The sequence below is a fragment of the Neodiprion fabricii genome, chromosome 5, assembly GCF_021155785.1.
Source record: "Neodiprion fabricii isolate iyNeoFabr1 chromosome 5, iyNeoFabr1.1, whole genome shotgun sequence".
Lineage (NCBI taxonomy): Eukaryota > Metazoa > Arthropoda > Insecta > Hymenoptera > Diprionidae > Neodiprion > Neodiprion fabricii.
The window spans coordinates 11,856,143-11,875,946 of record NC_060243.1 but is presented as its reverse complement, the minus strand read 5'-3'; the positions used below and the strand labels follow the sequence as shown (position 1 = coordinate 11,875,946).

General features: G+C 39.3%; 1 protein-coding gene across 1 annotated transcript; it reads left to right on the top strand.

Moving 5' to 3' along the window:
* The first annotated feature begins 12,807 nt into the window (after positions 1-12,807).
* On the top strand, positions 12,808-14,178 carry LOC124183570. Its single transcript, XM_046572210.1, has one exon. It carries the CDS (start codon positions 12,808-12,810, stop codon positions 14,176-14,178), a length of 1,371 nt encoding a protein of 456 aa, XP_046428166.1.
* Positions 14,179-19,804: the final 5,626 nt, after the last annotated feature.

Below are 19,804 nucleotides of genomic sequence, written 5' to 3'. Positions count from 1 at the left end.
TTGAGTATCATCGTGGCAAAAATGGAGTTAACGGAATTTCTCGATATTGCTGTGATTGTGCCAACGGTCGGCGTACAGTTGGTTGTTGTTCGCATGTAGCAGATATTATTTATTACCTATCACATGCTAGATATTTATCGAGAATTGTAAGACCAGCAGAAATTTTAAGTCGCATTTTCAATAATACCGGGCGCTGTGTAGTTATTAATGAAGACAGTGATGAAGATTGACCAAAATATTAACAAATATTTTGATGACCACTTACGTTTTTGATGAATATTTTTATGAATAAATACATTTTATAATTAGTTGTAAGTAGTGTTCTAAGCAGTTGAAATATAAAATAATTAACAAAAAATTGGTTTTTAATTTTTTTCATGACGTTGCACCAAACCAAAAAATTGAAAAAATTCCTGAGTACAGAGGGGTATGAAAGACGTATTCTGTCCAAATTTGGTGATTGCATGTTTTAAAATAGGCATAAATAAAAATAATTGTAATTTTGTTTTTTAGTTTAAAAATCGGCTATTAGTCTAGAAATCATAAAAAAAATTTTTTTCACAGCTTTTACTCGTAAGTATTTAAAAAAAAAATCAGCAAAAAAAAATTTTCAATTTTACTATTAAAAAAAAAAATAAATACTAAAAAATAGGTTTTTTTTCAATTACTCGGAAACCGTTTGAGATTAATAGCTGAAATTTTCACTGAATTATTTTCATTTGGGTCCAAATTGATCCCTGAAGTACCGACAAAAAATTCAGCGGGGGCCGATTCGACCTGCTTATCCGGCTATGCCCTTTAGTAAATATCGACAGCCCAACTCAAAATTTCGTGAAAAATTGGCAAAACAAATTGGAAGCTTATCTTAATTTTTCCTGAATTTCAAAACGGACCGAGTGAACTTTCCAATTTTTTGCAGCGGCAGGAGGGCAATGGGCAGGGAAGGTAGGGGGAGGGGGGATATTTATTTATTTATTCATTTACAACTATCAACAGAAATAACTTAATATTCCCAAAATACATAACATTAATACAGAATATGTAAAAAAAAAAAAAAAAACAATATATTGTATGAAAATTTAACAAAGTATAAAACTAGAGTGTTTTCAACTAAGATTTAGATAATTAGAGTGCCTCTCTGGCTAACGCTTTGAAGTGACTGATCGGTTGGTTGAAGATATCCATCCAACCGCTGTTACTATTCGCTAACATACTCAGTCGCATAATGATGGATTTGTGGGTGTATCTGGCTAGATATCGGTTCGGTATTGCAAATGTGTGTACATTGTGTCCCGATCTTCTGTTTCGCACTCTTAAGTTATACATGTTCAATATTGAAGGGCAGTCTATTGAATTGTTGAACATTTTGAATAGTAACATTGCATCTGTGAATTTAAGTGTTTTTTCGAGAGACTTGAATCCTAATTGCTGGCTATTTCTTTCATAATTGTGATTAAGAAATGACATGGGTGACTCTGTTTTGTAGGATGCAACTCTTAGAAAGAGGTGTTGTACGTATTCTAATTTACTGCTACTGACGTCCGTTTTTGGGGACCAAATAACGGACGCGTAGTTCAATATTGGTCTAACAAAAGTGTCATAGAGTATGATCATTGATCGAACATCAGATACAGGTTTCGATGTTCTCAGTATGTAAAACAACATCCTCATTGAGTTTGCTTTGACGGGGTCTATGTGGAGATCGAACGTCAGATGATAGTCGAAAATAACTCCAAGATCGCTGGCTACGGTTTTCCTTTCTAAGATTTGTTTTTCCAGCATGTATTCCACATTTGTTTATCTAGAATCGGTATTATTTCTAAAGAAAAACATCGAGTAGCATTTTTTTGTATTAGGCGCAAGTCCATTCTCTTCGCACCATTATCAGACGCTATTGAGGTCGTATTGAAGTAGGAATAACTCTGAAGGACTGTTAATTTCGCAGTAGATTTTCAGGTCATCTGCAAATAGTAGAAACTTGGTGAATTTGATGCAGTTTTCAATATTGTTGATCAAAATCAAGAATAAGAGTGGTCCCAGGTGTTTTTTGGCGAAATAATCGGCAATTTACAGCCAGCAAGAGAGTATTTTCTATAGACACTGCCGAAAAAATCTGCACAAAGGTTTGCAATTTTCACACACTGGTCAGATGAAACATGGTTTAGATGCGTGGATTCTGGATAACCAAATAACAAAATTTGAAGAAATTCTTCGGATCCCTTTTCATGTTTTTTTTTTAAGTTTGACAGGAATTGTGCATTATCGCGTTTGAATTGCGGTTTCACTTGTGCTCTGAGGTGCTTGAATTCTAAGCAGTCACATTTGAAATTTTGTTGCCTCAATCTGCGATGTGAGGTTTCCTTTTAAATGATTAGACTAATCAGCTTTTTGCTACACCAATTAGGAAACCTGTTATCATTTTTTTTTCTTATGTGGCACATGGTCAATAGCTGATTCTTGCAGTTTCTGGTTGAAAGTATTGCACATATGATCTATAAGGCGGTTCTCGGAAAGAGGTTCCCAGTTAATTTCACTAAGAACTTTATTGATGTTATCGTAGTTACCTTTTCTGAAGTTCAAACCCCATATTTCCTTCACCAATGGTACAAACATTGGGCCGTATAGTAATATGTCAAAAGCTTCGTGTAGTTTGAAGATTTTGCTCAGTGGATCGATGCTAGTTTAAATTGTGGCCTTTGTAAACCAGGTAAAAATTAGATCAAGTGCATTTCCTGACGAATTTACAAAGTCATTGAGTTGTCTCAAATTTAGGCAGTCACATGCATTGCATACAATATTACAGGAGTTTCTGTGAGAGACACTAGGATGATTACATTCGTGTGAGAGATGGTCATTTGTATGAGTCCACTTGCAAATAGATAGGTTATAATCTCCAGCAAATATAAAATCGCTGAACATGTATTTTGGAACAAGCATTTCGCATATAGCTGTGTAATCGGAGTATACTTAAGAGTCTGACGAGGGGATGAAGTATACATCCCCCACTAAGACTCTACGTTTACCAAATTTGATTTCCATGTATAGTTGTTCACAACTGAAAGCAGAAGACAGCAGCACACTGACTCGAAGTCAGGTACTCACTGCGATCAAAACAACCCCTCCCGTTTTTTTTTAAATATTGGAATATTTCATAGAACCTGACATCTGCAAAATTTTTTATATTTTTTTCTGAAAACTGCATTTAAAAACAAAATTTTTTTGAAAAAAACGTTCCAAACGGTCAATTTTTGAAAAAGTTCTAGCATTTCAAAAAACAAAGAGCGGTTTTTTCCAAAAATTCGTAATTTTTTTTTGGGTTGGGTAAAAAAATCTGAAAAAATTCAGAAAAATGTCTTTGGTAGGGTAGAAAAAGATGAAAAATTTTCAGCGAAATCGAAGGGGGTCGGGGCGAAACCTAGGCGATTTGGCATGGAATACCCCATATACTACCGCAGCTATCGGCCGACCTTGCACTCTGGTCTTGTCTGAACCCGTCCAAAATTCATCGTAGAGTTCACATTACAGTTACAAGACGCAAACACAGCTCGAAACCCTCTATCGTTGCTTAGTGGTGTTCGAAGTAGCATTTTCTTAGATTTCAAGACTTAATTCTACATACAATTATAAGGTACAAAACGTACGTAGGATCGAAGGTATACAAGATGGTTGGGCGATAAATGAAAAAATGTTCATAATTTAAATCTTTTTTTTTTTGTTTATTGAACATAAGACTCACACAGGACACTGAATATTTGAATGTGATACTCAGATTATACGTATACGAATTCAAGTTGACCGTACGGTCCGCCAAGATAGCGTAGATGCAACCGTCTCTCGTTACTTGTTGTCGTCACCTTCCGGAACAAATCTTCATCTTCTTGGAGAGCCTTGGTCAGTCGGTTCGGTAGAAAAATCGTGGAAGAGTCCTCCAAGTCCAGAACGATTTTATCACCAAATTTCGTTTTAACCCGACGAACGCCACTGACTCGGTATTCGAAGTATACTTCGAGGTCCGAAAGCTTTTTCAAGGGCAGAAGTGTCTCCAGGCGAGCGACTTCGTTCAATTTTGAAAAGTCCATGATCGTTACTGTCGAGTTGTATGTGCTCAAAATCTCTTGTAAGTTGATTGAGGTCAGATCTGATTTTCAACAGATGTTTTACTTCTCCAATATTCTTGATGAGCAGTTCTAGTCGTTTCTTCAATTCACGTTGTTGTTCCAGAGCACTTCTCATTTGCAAGAAGACCAGCTTCAGACTGGCGATGAAGTTTTCACTTTTGACTTATATAACGTTCCCCCCACCACATAATTTGAAATTTGGTGGAGGGTGAGGAATGTCACGTGGTTGATATCAAATACGTATGTTTGTGTATGTGCGCGCATCTTTTAGCATTCCCAGAGCGATAGTAACCCAACACCGCAGATCCATGGCTTTAAATGTACCGCGGCTATCGGTCGACCTTGGATATCAAACCGACATCCGAGTAAGTGAAAAACAATTCTCGGAACCATTAATTTTGGAATGTCACGTAGTTCATAACCAGGGTGGCCACTTAATTCCGCTCACGGAATTCCCTGACATTTCCCGGTTTTCCCTGACTAAAATCATTATTTTTCCCTGACATTTTGATGCACAATTTCTGCAGAAATCACTAAAAACTATAGCAACCTAGGTAAAGTATTGCCAAAAACGACGATACATTCATCTTTACGGGTTGTGGTACAGATTTATTCGTTGATAAGGAATAAAATTGACGCCTTAAAAACATGACACACATTTATTGAATGATCAGACATCACTGAATCGCTTACTAATAAACTTATAGAACCAAACACATCAAATAAAAATTAGCAACAAACACGAGAATTGCATAAAGTTAGTATACCACAGTAAGGATTTTGGTTAGTACATCGTTTTTTTATATTTAGTAAGTCTTGATGCTTATTCGCGAAGGGTTTGTATCTCCCTCTACACCTATACATATTACTATCAACATAGAATAAACATTGTTAGCAGAAATAGGAATTGCACAAAGTTAGCAGTATATCACAAACAGTATATCACAGTACGGATTTTTATTACTAAATTTGTCTCATATAGTAAGTAAGACTTCGTAGTATCACCAAGCGCTTATTTACGAAGCGTTTGTATCTCCTCTTCTATCAATGTTGCTTCTTTCGCAGCGTTTTCCAACACCTTTTGTTTCTTCGCAGATAACTCTTTTACCCTAATCGCAGCTCTTTTTCTCTCCTGTAATGCAATCTTTTCGGCATCTGCCTCAGTGCGGCGTTTCTCCAATTCATCAATGTATCTGCGGTGAGCGTTTCTAGCACTAAGAATGAGTGGCTTTGTAATCGGAACCGATTCCAATCCTCCATTGGCGATAATAGCATCGTATATTTGCCTTTGTGCGACCAGTGATTCTTCGGCAAGATTTTCCACGAGACATTCCTTGTTTACTGAAAATCCTCTCTCTAGTGATGCATTCCCATGCGAAAGAATGAAAATCATTTTCAAAAAGGATGATAGTTCTTCCGGAATCTCAGATTCGCTGAACACTGTACGGAACCAAAAATGGTCCAATCTTTCATTACCAGAAAATGTCTTCAAAGCTTCGACAAAGTGACTTGTAGCGCATAAGTCTTTGAACTGTCCCTGTATTCTGTCTGCGACAATACCAGACAGCCATTTATATTCTACAAATATCTCTAATGTGGTTGCCAGATATTTATCACGAATAGTAGACTGCCCAGCAATTTGAGGATCGAGAAAAGAAATAACTTTCGTAAGTTTAAATTTGAGGGGTGAACGTTGCATTAATTTCTGACATAGTGTAACCATTGCGTTGCGGCAATCCCGGCGAAAATCGCTAATGTCACGATCTTTTAAGCTATGAGTACGGCGGAGAGTGTCTCGTGTTGCGAAACCCAGATCAATTTCTTTATATCCAATAAGGTTTTCTTTGTCAGAAAGGTCCACTTTCGATAAGTCTTTCACAGTGTCAATAATTTCTGCTTTCACAAATCTCGTCATTACAGTCCGCATCGTTGCGATCAAAGACCCATAGAGTAACGGTACTAGCGGTGCATCACATTGAAATTTTCGCAGAAATGGTTCTACGTCTGATGCCAATGACTGAAAAAAGCTTAGTTTTGGACCCAGCATCTTATTTTCTATAGCTGTCGCGACGATTTTGAAACTGTTGCAGGTGGGCGTCCGTTTGTTCTTTGTAACGGCATCAACGTATTTTATAATATTTGGAAGAATTGATATGGCTCTCTCAGCTACCTTGGCGTTTTCGAGCCATCTAATCGCGCAGAATTTTAAAGGGAAGGTTTTGGACCCCGAGTGATGAGTGTAATCCGCGCGTCGCGCTGGCACACGATTAAATAAATTATATAGCGCTCTAAGAAAATCAACCACCTTCCAATCAGTCGCATTCATCCCTTGCTTGAATGCGTTGCGTAATGCATGGAGCCCACAACTTCCAATCTGCAATAACGTAGGGTCATCAGGGTCACCTTGCAGATAAGTCTGCAGATCCTTGTGGAACTTCAGGTTCACGTTGGGGCCATCCATGGACACCTGCAACAGTTTCTTTAGGTTGATTCCACTCAAAGTCTCAGTGAATCCTTGCAGCAAATCTGCAGCCGTTGCATATCCGAGAAACGATGAGCCAAAATATCGCACGCATACTTCACTAGACTTGGAGTTCCAAAATCGTACAGAGATGTCCATTTGTCCTTGTTGTGCAATTTTGTTGTAAGATTCATCAAACCCGACGACTATATGAGAGCAAGTAGTGATCATGTCGAATAGTTGTTTTTGGAAGAATGGCGCGATTCCATACAAGAGCGTATACCCGATTTTGGTTCGTCCAAGTTGTACTTTATTCGCAATTTCTGAGTCAGGAAACATAGATTTGAACACAGATACCGTAGATGCGCTGCTGCGAACAGAGTGATGGTGCATGATCACGTGTAAACACCAAATAATTTCAGCTGTCGTGACTTTTTCATTCATAACAAATGGCTGAAGTCCTTGCGGTTTTTGTTGTCTACAATTTGTTTGTGACGCCGATCGATGTCCACTGTCTTCGATTGGTGTAATGACTGGAGCTGGTTCTGAAGAATTTCGTGATGACGGTCCAGCCGCATCAAGTGGATATTTCGAACTGTTCGATCCACTATTATGTCCTGTTGCGTCATTACTTCGAAAAAACAACTTTAAACTCGCAGATTTTGTTGTGATCGAAACAGCAGACGTATGTTTCCGCCCACGCATGTGACTCGTTACTGACTGTTTTCCCATATTGCTGAGAGAAAATGATGTACGGCATGTTGAACAATAGGCGGAATAAGGGTCTTTTTCGACTCGTCGCAACCAGGAAGAAAGTGCAGGATCCAAAAGCCACATTTCATTGAAAGAAGTTTTTCTCGCTTTGGAAGACATTGTATCTGAAAAGAAGTCTATGCATTGCATGGTATACGAGTACACGCTGTGAAACGTACTACAGCATTGTACTCAGTAGAGAATTTTGTTCCAGAAAATCAATTCGTATTCTCGCGTTGGATATGCACTTATTCTACATTTCTTTCATAATACAATATACAAATTAGTTATTCTGAGATAAAAACATGTTAAAATCAAAAAAAATTGTAAGTGGATATTCTGGACCAAAAAGTGTGCTAATATGTAACAATACGGTATACGTAGAATGGTTGTGAGCTGCTCTCTTTACACTTTGGTTAGTTCGAAGAAATTATGGTGAAAAGCATTTCAGAATAAATAATGAAAAAATTAAAAATCAGAAAAACTCGCTTCGTGTCCCAGGACCAAATTTACACAGCACTGAGAGAATACAAATACCTATATGCCTGTGAATTATTTCAGATTAAAGAAAAAGCTTTGCTAAAACCTCGAATTGTTTTAGAAAGTTGAGAATATTTTATATTTAGGCCAAAAACATTGAGTAGACTATTTTTTCTTGCGATTTCCTTCTTTGCGAAGAAAATGAACCCGAGCCAGTTCCCGTACGAAAATAGTAGCCGGAGTTATGAATTTTTGAAAAAACGAATGCGCCACAACCAAGAATGTGAATAATTTCGGAAATATTGAAAATTTTGTTAACTCTGTTATTCGAACCTCAACTTTTTTATATTGTTATGTACGCGTTTTTCGTATTTCATTCGGGCATAGTATGTTTGAAGTACGGTGCGACGGATGACCACGCGCAATTACAATGTTGCAAGCAAGGGTTTCGTCAAACGTTCAGATATTACATGACATATACATTCGCATGTTTCATTATTTGTTATTTAGACATTTGATACATGAAAAAAATTTCAAACCACATGTTAAATGAATGTTATTAAATAATATGTATGTATATTATTTAATAACATTTATAAATATTAGATATACTTGAATAATCGGTAAAATAGCGTGGGATTACCCAACTTACTTCGATAGTGACACCGTAGCGCTCACTTTTTGAATTCACGAGTTTACGGAAACTAATCAAATGCATAGCGAGAATTAATAATGAGGGTAATTCTCGTAGTCATTATTATTGGTAATGGGTATTGATTTTTAAGCAGTAAACGTTATTTAACGTTCGTTTATATTATTAAACGAATGCATGCATTTGTGAATGGTTTTTCGGTTTCCGTAATCCCGCCATTTATATTAGAGCTGTACAGTAACTTCGATAACAAATGCAATAAACCCTAGATAAAAGTAGTAATTACATATTTACAAACCATGTTTTGAGTAATTCTCCGTTGAATCGAGCGTCGAGAATGCCGGTGTTTTGATCACTGAACTACAAAAACAACTGAAAGTATCACCACGGTGGTGGCGTTTCAATCACCCGAGAGAGAGATAGCTCGAAGGAGAATGCTGTCTCTTTCTACCAGCCACTGCGTATGCGTAGGACATTTTAAGTCAAATAAAACGCGTACGAAGGGAAAGACTGTACCGATCCGAGAGACAGTATACTTCACCTCCGAGCCAGCCGTATACCGAGTAATGCAGTTCTGTAGAACATATTCTATATAACATTTATCGAGACATTTATAGTCTAGTCAAAAAGTGTGATTCCTCCGAAAAATCGTTCCAAGTCTCCTAAAAATGTGAGCGACAGCTCATTCGATTCGAAATGCGATTCTGAGGAGGACGTTTTTTGCATTTTTCCCACCAATGAAAATTGCAATTGTTATTAATAAAAAACAAACAGAAATAAAAACGACGCCTCAGTTTTTTTGCAATAATTCAAATAGTATAAGCGCTATCGAAAATTTGAAAAACGATTCTCAAAGAGGAAATTTCCAATAAAAAAGTGCGGATTGCCGGTACTCTATCTTCAGTAGTGATAATTTTAATTTAACGTTCAAAATAGGCCACCGCGCGACCGTTACGGCATAGGCGCGCCGCGTCTAAAGACAGTACACCGCTCAAAATAATTTCTTTAGTGTAGTAAATATCAATTCAAAAATTCGGATAAATTATGGTGTATTCTTAACACTTGAAAAAAAAATGTCCCGTTGGAAAAAAATTTTTAGGTTTATTTTTCAAAAAGTTACATATTCGTTAATTAGTCATAATTTTTCAAACCTTGATTTTCATTGCAAACGGCATAAATGTTTAAATAATAGCTCTTAAAATATTTCGCTTCTTGGAGTCCCTTCTTAAATATAAACTCAACAAGACCACGTTATAAAAGTTTTTAAAAGTTGTTTATTTCTTTCATTATGATTTTTGAAAGTTGACAAGAAATGAAAATTTCCATTTCCGTGATCTTGTTAAGTATATATTTAAGAAGGGGCTCCAAGAAGCGAAATATTTTTAGAGCTATTATTTGAACATTTATGCTGTTTGCAATAAAAATCGAGGTTCGAAGAATTATGGCAATTAACGAATGTGTAACTTTTTGAAAAATATACTTAAAAATATTTTTTCAACGGGACATTTTTCTTTCAAGTGTTAAGAATACACCACAATTTATCAAAATTTTTAAATTGACATTCAATACAGTAAAACAATTATTTTGAGCGGTGTACTGTCTAGACGCGGCGCGTCCATGCCGTAACAGTTGCGCAGAACCCTATGTTCAGCGTTAAATTAAAATTACTAATACTGAAGATAGAATTCCGGGTGCTTGTACTTTTTTATTTGAAATTTCCTCGTCTTTAAGAATCTTTTTGAAATTTTCGCTAGCGCTTTTACTCTTTGAGTTATTGCTAAAAAACTGAGGCTTCGTTTTTTCTAGACTATTAGGCGTCGGTGAACGTGCGTCTCCACACGCAGTGACGGTCATAGATAAATCAGACCGATGTCTGCTCGTACTACTGAATTCATATGACAATCAGCAACTAAGCTTATAATCGTCAATAAGAAGAGAATAAAAATTGTGACGATGCGGTGATATCATCTCAATTTTATGGACAAGGCTTTTGAAATCCGTGAGTTCTATAAAAAAAAATCCCTGACCAACCAAAAATTTCCCTGACATTTCCCTGATTTTTCCCTGACATACAAAATTCCCTGACATTTCCCGGTTTTCCCGGTTTTCCAGACGGGTGGCCACCCTGCTAACGTGGGAAAGGAATGTGGGGGGTGGTTAATGTTACACATCAGCAGTCCTGCCGTGAAAAAGGAATTCGGAGTGATTAATGTTACACATCAGCGGTCCTATCGTCGGAAAAGAATGCGGGACGGTAGAAAAGTTCTCGCCCCCCCGCTGCGCCCTCTACCGTTGGCAGGCGAGCACTACAAACTTTGACCTTCGGTCGGTAAGATTGTCGGTAAGACAGCACGATTTGGACCCTTGATCGATACAACTGTCGGTAAGGTTGCACAGTTTTGACCTCAAGCCGGTACGGCGGACTGTAACGTCATCGCGGAAAAGGGTTTGCGTCTGGGCTGCGCAGAGCGGAAAAGGGTTTGAGTCTGAGCTGCGCGGAGCGGCTCGGCGGGCTGCGCGGAGCGGCTCGGTGGGCTGCGTGGAGCGGCTCGATCGGTAAGTGTAGATTACCGGAATCTGCGTGTAGAACCGGCCTTGCTATACTACTTCTGATACTCTTCACACAGCAGCTCTGAAGAAGCCCGGGTTCCGTAGATGTCGTTCTTAGCTGTCTCGAACGGGGACTGACTTCGCTTGCTCGTCCGACACCCCTTGGAAAGTCGGGCGGCGAGCGGGGTTTTTGCTGAGTTTGCAATTTTGAGACAAAGGCTCGCCTCGCAACCGTCATCCTCGACGAGAGTGATCTCGCGATCGCCTTATCCAGGTGTTGATTACACCCGGGATCTAGCGGGCGCGAAGACGCTGACGTAGCAGGCCGTCAACTGCGCCGTTGCGCTTTGCTTGTTTCACGAACTGTTCTATGATGAATATTTTATATGGATCAACTAATGAATTGAAAGCTATGCTCCCTTGTCTCTAAAGATATTAATAACTGACATGATTTATGACATATACAGTGTAAATATGCGGCGCTCGTGACAATAATATCGACGTTTCGATCTCGCGTAAGGTGGTCGGTAACAGCTCTCGTTTGTGATGGAATGAATTGGACTGCTGCGTCAAGAAACATCGTTGTAAAAACAGTCTCATCATCGACTTTAAACAATAAGCACGCATTTCGCCAATCAAGTATTTCACTACAAACAGGAGTTATATAGGGAGAGTTCCGGCTCAAACTGACTCACTAACCTCAGCGGGAGCTGCAGGACGCGCCTCGACTGTATTTGGTTTGTTACCGACCAAGCGTCGGTCTGTTACCGACCTAAGCTAGCCCGACCCAACCTCACCCAACCAATGTAAACAACAAGATGTCCGACGAATCTGCAAATGGCGGACTTGTCTGCTCAATGGCGGAGGAGCTGATGGAGCATGTAGTTGGTGCGTTACTGGCCTGAGCTAACCTGACTCAACCTCACCTAACACAGCCTAGCCCAATGCATGTGAACAACAACATGGCGGACATGATTGCAAAGCACGATGACGATGCAGGATGACCGGGCGGTATCGCAAAATAACTAGTGGGATACACCGTTTCAAAAATAATATTTTCGGCATACTTCATATACATTCTTTTCTACTAACTGACCAGATGACGACACCGCAATAAGATGGGCTGGGAATGTCGATGATGATGATGATCCGTAAACTTTAATGCGCAAGAATTTATTGTGGGGGAAGGTGTGGTTGGTATACATATGGATCGCGAGCCTATTCAACACGTTGAATTGTTCTTATAGTTTTTCTACCGCGAACTTCAGTATCCATAGTACGTCAAACTTATAAAATCTACATCAAACGAGGTGGATCTAAGTAAAATTAACCTCGTCTGTTGCCTGCAAACGCTGCCCACTAACAGAATGTCGGATCTGGAGGTTTGGTAGGAGTACAACGTGACGGGGGTAAGACGCGTACGGCTCGAGTATTCTGCTCGCGCTGAATGAGCAATTCGAAACACAGTATCCGTCAAACTTCTTGGACAAACGACCTTGAATGCGCAGAAACGAAAAATAGGTCTCTTTGGCGGTGCGGTGCGGGACGCGGAGGCGGGGCGCGCTCTGATTAGTTTGTAACGTCCCGCTTGTCTCTTGTGTACACTCGCGTTCAGTGATTATGGTTATTTTTGTTGACTTTTTTGTTCTAATTTAGTTGAGTTTTTTGTTATAATTCGTTGGCTTTGTTGTTGTTAATTTGTTTTTGTTATTTCATTAGTTGACTTTTGTGATTTTTGTTACTTCATGATGCCACGAAAAACGAACATTGTTTTGAAAAGACAAAGTAGAAAAATGGTCTACGAAGTTTATTGTTTTTTTAAAAAAGATGCAAAGAGTGATAAAGAAGCGTTGGAGCGGACTTCAGAAGCCACGAAAACTTCTGTTCGCACAGTGCGACGAATTGTGGACGAAGTAAAGAAGTCTGGCTTGCTAGCCGTATTCCGGACTCCCGGTAAAAAAAGTTCGGGGGAAAAAAAGGTGACTGACATTGACAGTTTTGACCAAACGGTAATAAGGAGATGCGTCCACAATTACCATCTTACAAATAAGGAGCTTCCGACCGTAGAAATGCTACGAGAAAAATTAAAACAAGACATTCATTTTACCGGATCTGAAAGCAGCTTACGACGAGTTTTAAAACAGTTGGGCTTTCGATGGAAGAAAACAGAAAATAATCGAAAGCTGCTAATTGAAAAAACTAATATTCGGTTCCTTAGGATTGAATTCCTACAAAAAATTAAAAAGTTTAGGGAAGAAGGTAGGCCCATCATATACACCGATGAGTCTTATGTGGACTCATCTCATGCTAGCACCAAGGCTTGGACAGATGGATCAACCCAAGGTTTGAAAAAACCAATATCAAAAGGGCAGCGCCTTGTTATTGTCCACGCAGGATCCGAAAACGGCTTCGTGCCTAATGCACTGCTTTTATTTAAAGCCGGCACGAGGTCTGGAGATTATCATGATAACATGAATTATGAAAATTATGAAAAATGGCTGCGTTCCCGACTTATGCCAAATCTGCCACCGAATTCGGTTGTGATCGTCGACAACGCCTCGTATCACAATAAACAGAGTGAGTTGGCCCCCACATCCAATACGAAAAAAGCAGATATGCAGAAGTGGCTCCGAGATAGAGACATTCAATATCGCGAAAATATGTTAAAACCGGAGTTATATCATTTAATAAAATTAAATAGAGACCTGCACAAAAAATTCAGCGTGGACAACATTCTGGCTGAAAATAACCATTCCGTTCTCCGGTTGCCGCCATATCATCCTGATCTGAATCCTATTGAGACGGCATGGGCAAATATAAAAGGATATGTCAGCAGTAAAAATGTGACGTGGAATTTTGAAAAGGTGAAAGAGCTGGTGAACGAAAAAGTTGCTGCAATGGGTCCTAGCGAATGGGCAAAACTCTGTAAAAAAGTGAAAGAAATTGAAGATGAGTATATTAAAAGTGATCATGTGGTGGACGTGGTCACTGAACAGTTTATTATTTTCGCTGATGACGACAGTGAAAGTGACAGCGACGATGATGATGATGAAATTGATGATGATGATGAAACAACTGAACCAACCCCTGGCACCAGCTCGGCTTCGGCTGGTTTCGACATAATGGAAGGCATATCTATCCTCCCAGTTGATGACGATGATTAGCAGTAATTTGATTAGGAGGGGGTTGGAGTCCTTACAGTACTATAAGTTTTTAATAAATATTATGTTCTGTTCTTACCCATTTTTTTATCATTACAATACTCTCCTCACTTTACTAATACCAATTACTGTAAACGTTATTATATTAGCTAACGCAATCATGAAAAATTGTGTTTTTCATTGACATATTATTTTTGGACGTAAGTGTACGATGCGCAAACTTTCCCCCACCACCTCGCGCGATGGCTAAGAAGTTTGACGGGTACTGTACCTCTGTCTCCTCGAATCGTAAGTCTCATGAAACATGATGTGGTGCAGTTCAACGAAATGCAAAAGACGATAATCGAGAGCATTCTACGAATGAAATATCATGGGGGCGAATACAGCAAATTTGAATTTTTGTGTGACGGATGAGCAGTCAGCAAAAGCATAGAAAAAGATATCCCAAGACTAGTATGCTCTCTCGGGGAAATATCAGCTGTTAGTCGGTGTCGCTGATGGCTTGGAAATTTGTTTCCCCCCACACGTTCCATCGAAATTCTCGAAGCATTGCAAATAAAAGCGAACGTGGCAGAAACCGAGTCGTCAGTCTCGCATCAATATTCATACACGAAAAATTAACACTGTTCCAACTTGCAATATGGAGATCATCATGGACATTCAAAGTTTCGTTCACCCCGACGATAAATTTATACTGAAGGAACTTTGCATCATAAACATAAACGCAGTGGGTTTGAGTCGCATCCTCTTCGAACCAACGCACGCTTGGACAGATCTGCCGGCTGGACACAAAGCTACGGAGGCTTGGCTAACACACAATTTCCATGGGATACCTGGGAATGCGGGACTCGAACCTTATGCTGAGGTGCAGAAAGTTGTAATAAAGGCTGTTAAATATGCATGCTACGTATATGTCAAAGGTGAGGAGAAGAAACGGTGGCTGACGAAGATCGTTGACGGTGCAAAACAAGTAATAAACATGGAAGATCCACACATTTCACCACCATCACTGGAAAAACTGAAACATATGGAAGAGGCGGGTTGGTGCGATGATTATCATGAAAATGTTTCAACGGGATACAACTGTGCCTTCGAAAATGTTCAGCGGTTGAAGAAGTGGTTTGTAAAGGAGTGCACGGGGTCTCTCGCGAAATCGTTCTGTATATTCAACGAATTGGGCGGTTTGAAGAAAATAAGGACTGAAAACATCGCCAATTTGCCAAGGGAATTGATCCTTACGTTCGCATCAAATTCAATCGACGCGGTGTGGGATAAGCTGCCAGAGAATATGCAAATGGACGCCAACATCGCCAGCCACCGCACATTTTCTCTACATTATAAGTTAACTGATTCCGGTAGTCATGCGTTCAATAGTTCAACTTCCATTGTTGAAGATTGTCTGCAATGCTGCTATACGACAAAATGTTAATGTTACGCGCGGAAAAAAGAGATATTAATAGAATTTATTGTGGTTATGTATATATATATAATTGGGGTGATTCAAAAAAAAACAAAATTTTTTTTTTTTCGCAAACAGGCTTAAAAGTTTCTTTTTGGCGTAAAAAAGTGCCAGTTAAAATTTGAGCCCTTAATATTAATATTCAGGTTGTCCGCATCGCACTTTTCTATTTCCCGTAAGAATAACATGGGATAAATTTTTTTTGCACCTTCTGATTTTTATTGCTTGCCTATCGTGTGTCATAAAAAAAAACTGTTGCTTAATCTTATAGAGAATTGAACGCTCTACAAAAAAGGTCTCTTATGATTTGTTGCGGAAACTAATAGTTCAAAAGTTATTCGAGGTCAAAGTTCAAGTTATCGCAAATTTTACCGTTTTTAATGCATTACAGCGAATTTCATGGTTTGATTAAAAAAATTTATCAGAAAATTTGTGTTTATCTTGAACTTAGTCTTTAGAAGACATAAGTTTGTCAATAATTTTTTTCAATAATCTAAAAAAAGCGGACTGTTTAAAACAATTTATCGAAGTAAATTTTTAAAATTATTTTATAAAATAAAAAAAAATTGTGTCAAGTCAAGTACTGCATTAAATTGTTCTTCTGTTTTTCCAGTAGTCTCGGTACTGTAACGTGGCAGTTCGGTTAGGCCTGCCCGTTACAAGAGACTCCCTGAACCCTAGGCGAGATCTCGGAATCAGGGTCTAGAAAATCGAGTCGCGGAATAATTTCAGAGAGCGCCAGAACTGGAGTCACGCACCCGAGCTTCGACAGGGACAAAATAGAGCATTGCGACCCAGATATTTCAGGTTTTTGTTTTTAATTTTTTTTCGAGTGCACCGGCTACCCTCCAGTGACCAATTCCAACACCGAACATCTTTCGAGGCCAGGCGAAATCACGACGATCTCGCGGGAAGGACACCGAGGCTGCGGAGGGGGAGGCAACGCAGATCCCTGCAGCGAGGGAATCCAAGGCGGACGCGATTCCCGCTGGCGGCCGGCGCGCCGCAGCCTCCCCGCTCACTCCGCTTACGCCCAACCAAGGCAACCGCGAGGCACCAGCTAGCGACGAGGGAGCACCACCCCGCCCAACCCCAGGACTACGTAGAGCTGCGCGGGAGACGACATCGCGATCTAGCCTTAAGTTCTGCGCCGCGTAGAGACGACAGGTGCGCGGCAAGTTGCGCAATCCCCAAAATCGATGACCGATCGATTGTTGCGCATTCTTAGGGTGATGACGTCACGAAAAATTCGCGCGATGAGATCGGCGTTGCGACCATCCTAGATCACTCGAGTTCTGGCGACTAACTAAGACAGTAGTCACGTGGCGAAGTTGCGTTAGGTCAGGCTTTTCTTTGGGTTTGCGTTATAGTACAGAAGTGGTGATCGCGAGGAATGATGAACAGCCATCGTCACGAGGGAGTTGGACCCTTCGTCGCGTGGATGTGGAGCGGTAAGCGTTGTTAACATTCTCGCGATCGAATTTCGAGGGTAATTGAGTCAAGGCTGATCCAAAAAAGGGTAGCCGTTTTCTTTTGTTAGTTTGCGTGTCGAAAAGTACTCGAAATTCGTTTGCCGATTCTTTTGCTTGGTGACCGTAGCCTGAGTTGCGCGTAAGAGAGTAACGTTAACTTCGGGGAATCCAGAAAATCGAGTCGAGCCACGGGTTGAGCCGAGACGTTATTGTCTCGAGCTTGAGTGTGACCGAAGTCCGTTACACGGGGTCAATTCACGTCATCCGGCACATCTTCGATTATCGTACAGGTCGCGAGCAATCACGGGGAGCATTCGAATTCGCGACTGCGGCCCGCCGTCGCCGAGGAAGTGAAGCTCGGGTGCGTGCTGATAAGCGTATGCGTTTTTAGAGGAGGATCGCGGGTGTCGCGACGAGCCTCGCATCACTTTAGTTATTTGATATTCTTTTTAGTTATTTAATATTCTTTTTTTTTTTCTTCTCTTTTTTTTTTGTGTTTGCATTATCAGTTAGTATTAAGTTGGCGACCAGCGCCGTTGTGTAGAGGACGTTCGCGGGCAGCGCGTCGCGTCCGATTTTGTTTTTGGTTTTTAGGAAGTAGGATATTGTTAAGACGGCGACTAGCGCACGTAGGCCGTAGAGGTCTCCTAGATTTATTCACTTTTTTTTTGTTGTTATTATTTTTCTATTTTTATTTTATTTGGAGTATTTCTACCTTTCTTAGTTAGTTTAGATAATAGTAACATTGTGTTTGGAATCGCGAAAGACGACTTGCGTGGTCGTATTATCATTCTTTTTTTTTTCTTTATTATTTTTCTTTCTTTTTATTTTGTACTATCGCTGATGAAAAATATACCATCGGAATTTTATAATAATTTGGCCACAGCACGTGTTGGCTTACTGGTTGCAATTCTCTCTACCCGAAAATCACCCCTCCCCTCTCCGCGGTACTGAGCTACCGAGCATATGGTCGCGGTATATCGTATGACCGATTTCGAGGCGTGTTGACCACGCCAGGCGCCCAACAAATTTCGCGATATTGTTTTAGATCCAGGGTACATCGTGGACGCCAAATTATTGTGCACGCGGTAAGTTCCCGGTTATTTGCTCCGAGTAACCGAGGTGCAGAAAAATCCACGTCACAGTCTTTAGTCTTTAGAAGACATAAGTTTGTCAATAATTTTTTGCAATAATCTAAAAAAAGCGGACTGTTTGAAACAATTTATCGAAGTAAATTTTTAAAATTATTTTATAAAATAAAAAAAAATTGTGTCAAGTCAAGTACTGCATTAAATTGTTCTTCTGTTTTTCCAGTAGTCTCGGTACATGTTTTAAAAGTTATGACTGTTAAATTTCATTACTAAAAATTATATTTCAGCATTTGTCTCATCATCATGGGTTGATCGATAGAAAGGAAAACTTTTGGACTCAATCGATAATGTAACTATTTTTCTACTAGGCGGAGTTGTAGATAAAATAGTTTAGTTTGTTGACACTTGTGAAAATTGATATTTGCGTGCTCTTCAGTTTATTGTTTTTCTGAAATCCTAGTTTTCTCAAATACTGATGGTTATTTAATAATTTTGTTTCGTAAGATCATTTTGTTTGTTATAAGTAATTCATTAACCATGGATTATTTAAGTCGCGTTGTTGGTGACAATCCAACTGAAGACTTTGTTGGACGTAAACTTCCTTCCGTACAAGAGGCTATGTCAGTATACCTTTATCATAAAAAAAACTTAAAATTGCAACGAAAAGAAAGTCTTTTGATTACCATCGATAAAGTACGAGAAAAGTGGTCACAAGCAGGAATTCCAACGTGTGGAAAAGATTATGCAGTCAAAAAACTTTCTGGCCTGCTAGTTCAAGTAAAAAATTTACAAAAAAGTTCTAAGCGTAGACGGTCAGACACAAAAACAGAAGGAGTCAAATTTTGGTCACAAATTGAAAAGTTTATTCGACATCGCTCAATTTAATGTCGAAAAATTTATCAATCATGATCAGAAATTATTCCTTGCCGGTCAAAGATCAAAAAGTCGATTTGGATTAATTGATAATACTCCAAAATCAGAAGAGATCGATGAACATATGATTGTTGACTGTGCTGGTAGGTTTATTACATTTTTGATAGTCATTTTGATTTGAAATGATTATTAGTTTGAGATAAATTAATATTTCTATTTTTAGTCGTAGGTGAGGTTGCAAGTCATATGTTATTAGCCGCTCAAAAATCTGGATTACTTCAATCTGACTTATCAGCGACGATGTCTAGTCAAACATCAAACCCATCGTCTGACTTTGAAATTCTGATGAGTCAACCAGAAAAAATTGACATAATGACACCTGAACTTGCTGGAGCACTTGATCGAGCAAAAATTAGTAATAGAAATGCTCTTTTCATATTGGCTGCTGCATTCAAGAGTATAGGAATTGATATTTCAACTCTCAATCCTAGTTATAGTACACTTTATCGTGGCCGTATTAAGTTTAAAATGAACATAGTCGAAGATTTGAAAAAGGAATTTCGCACAGAAGACCGTTATGTTGTGCATTGGGACAGTAAGATTCTATGCGATATTTCTGAAAAGAAATCCGTCGATCGTATTGCGATTCTTCTATCCGTTTCTGGGGTTGACCAGCTTCTTGCAGTTCCAAAAGCTGACGATGGGACAGCACATCAACAAGCTTCAGTTGTTAT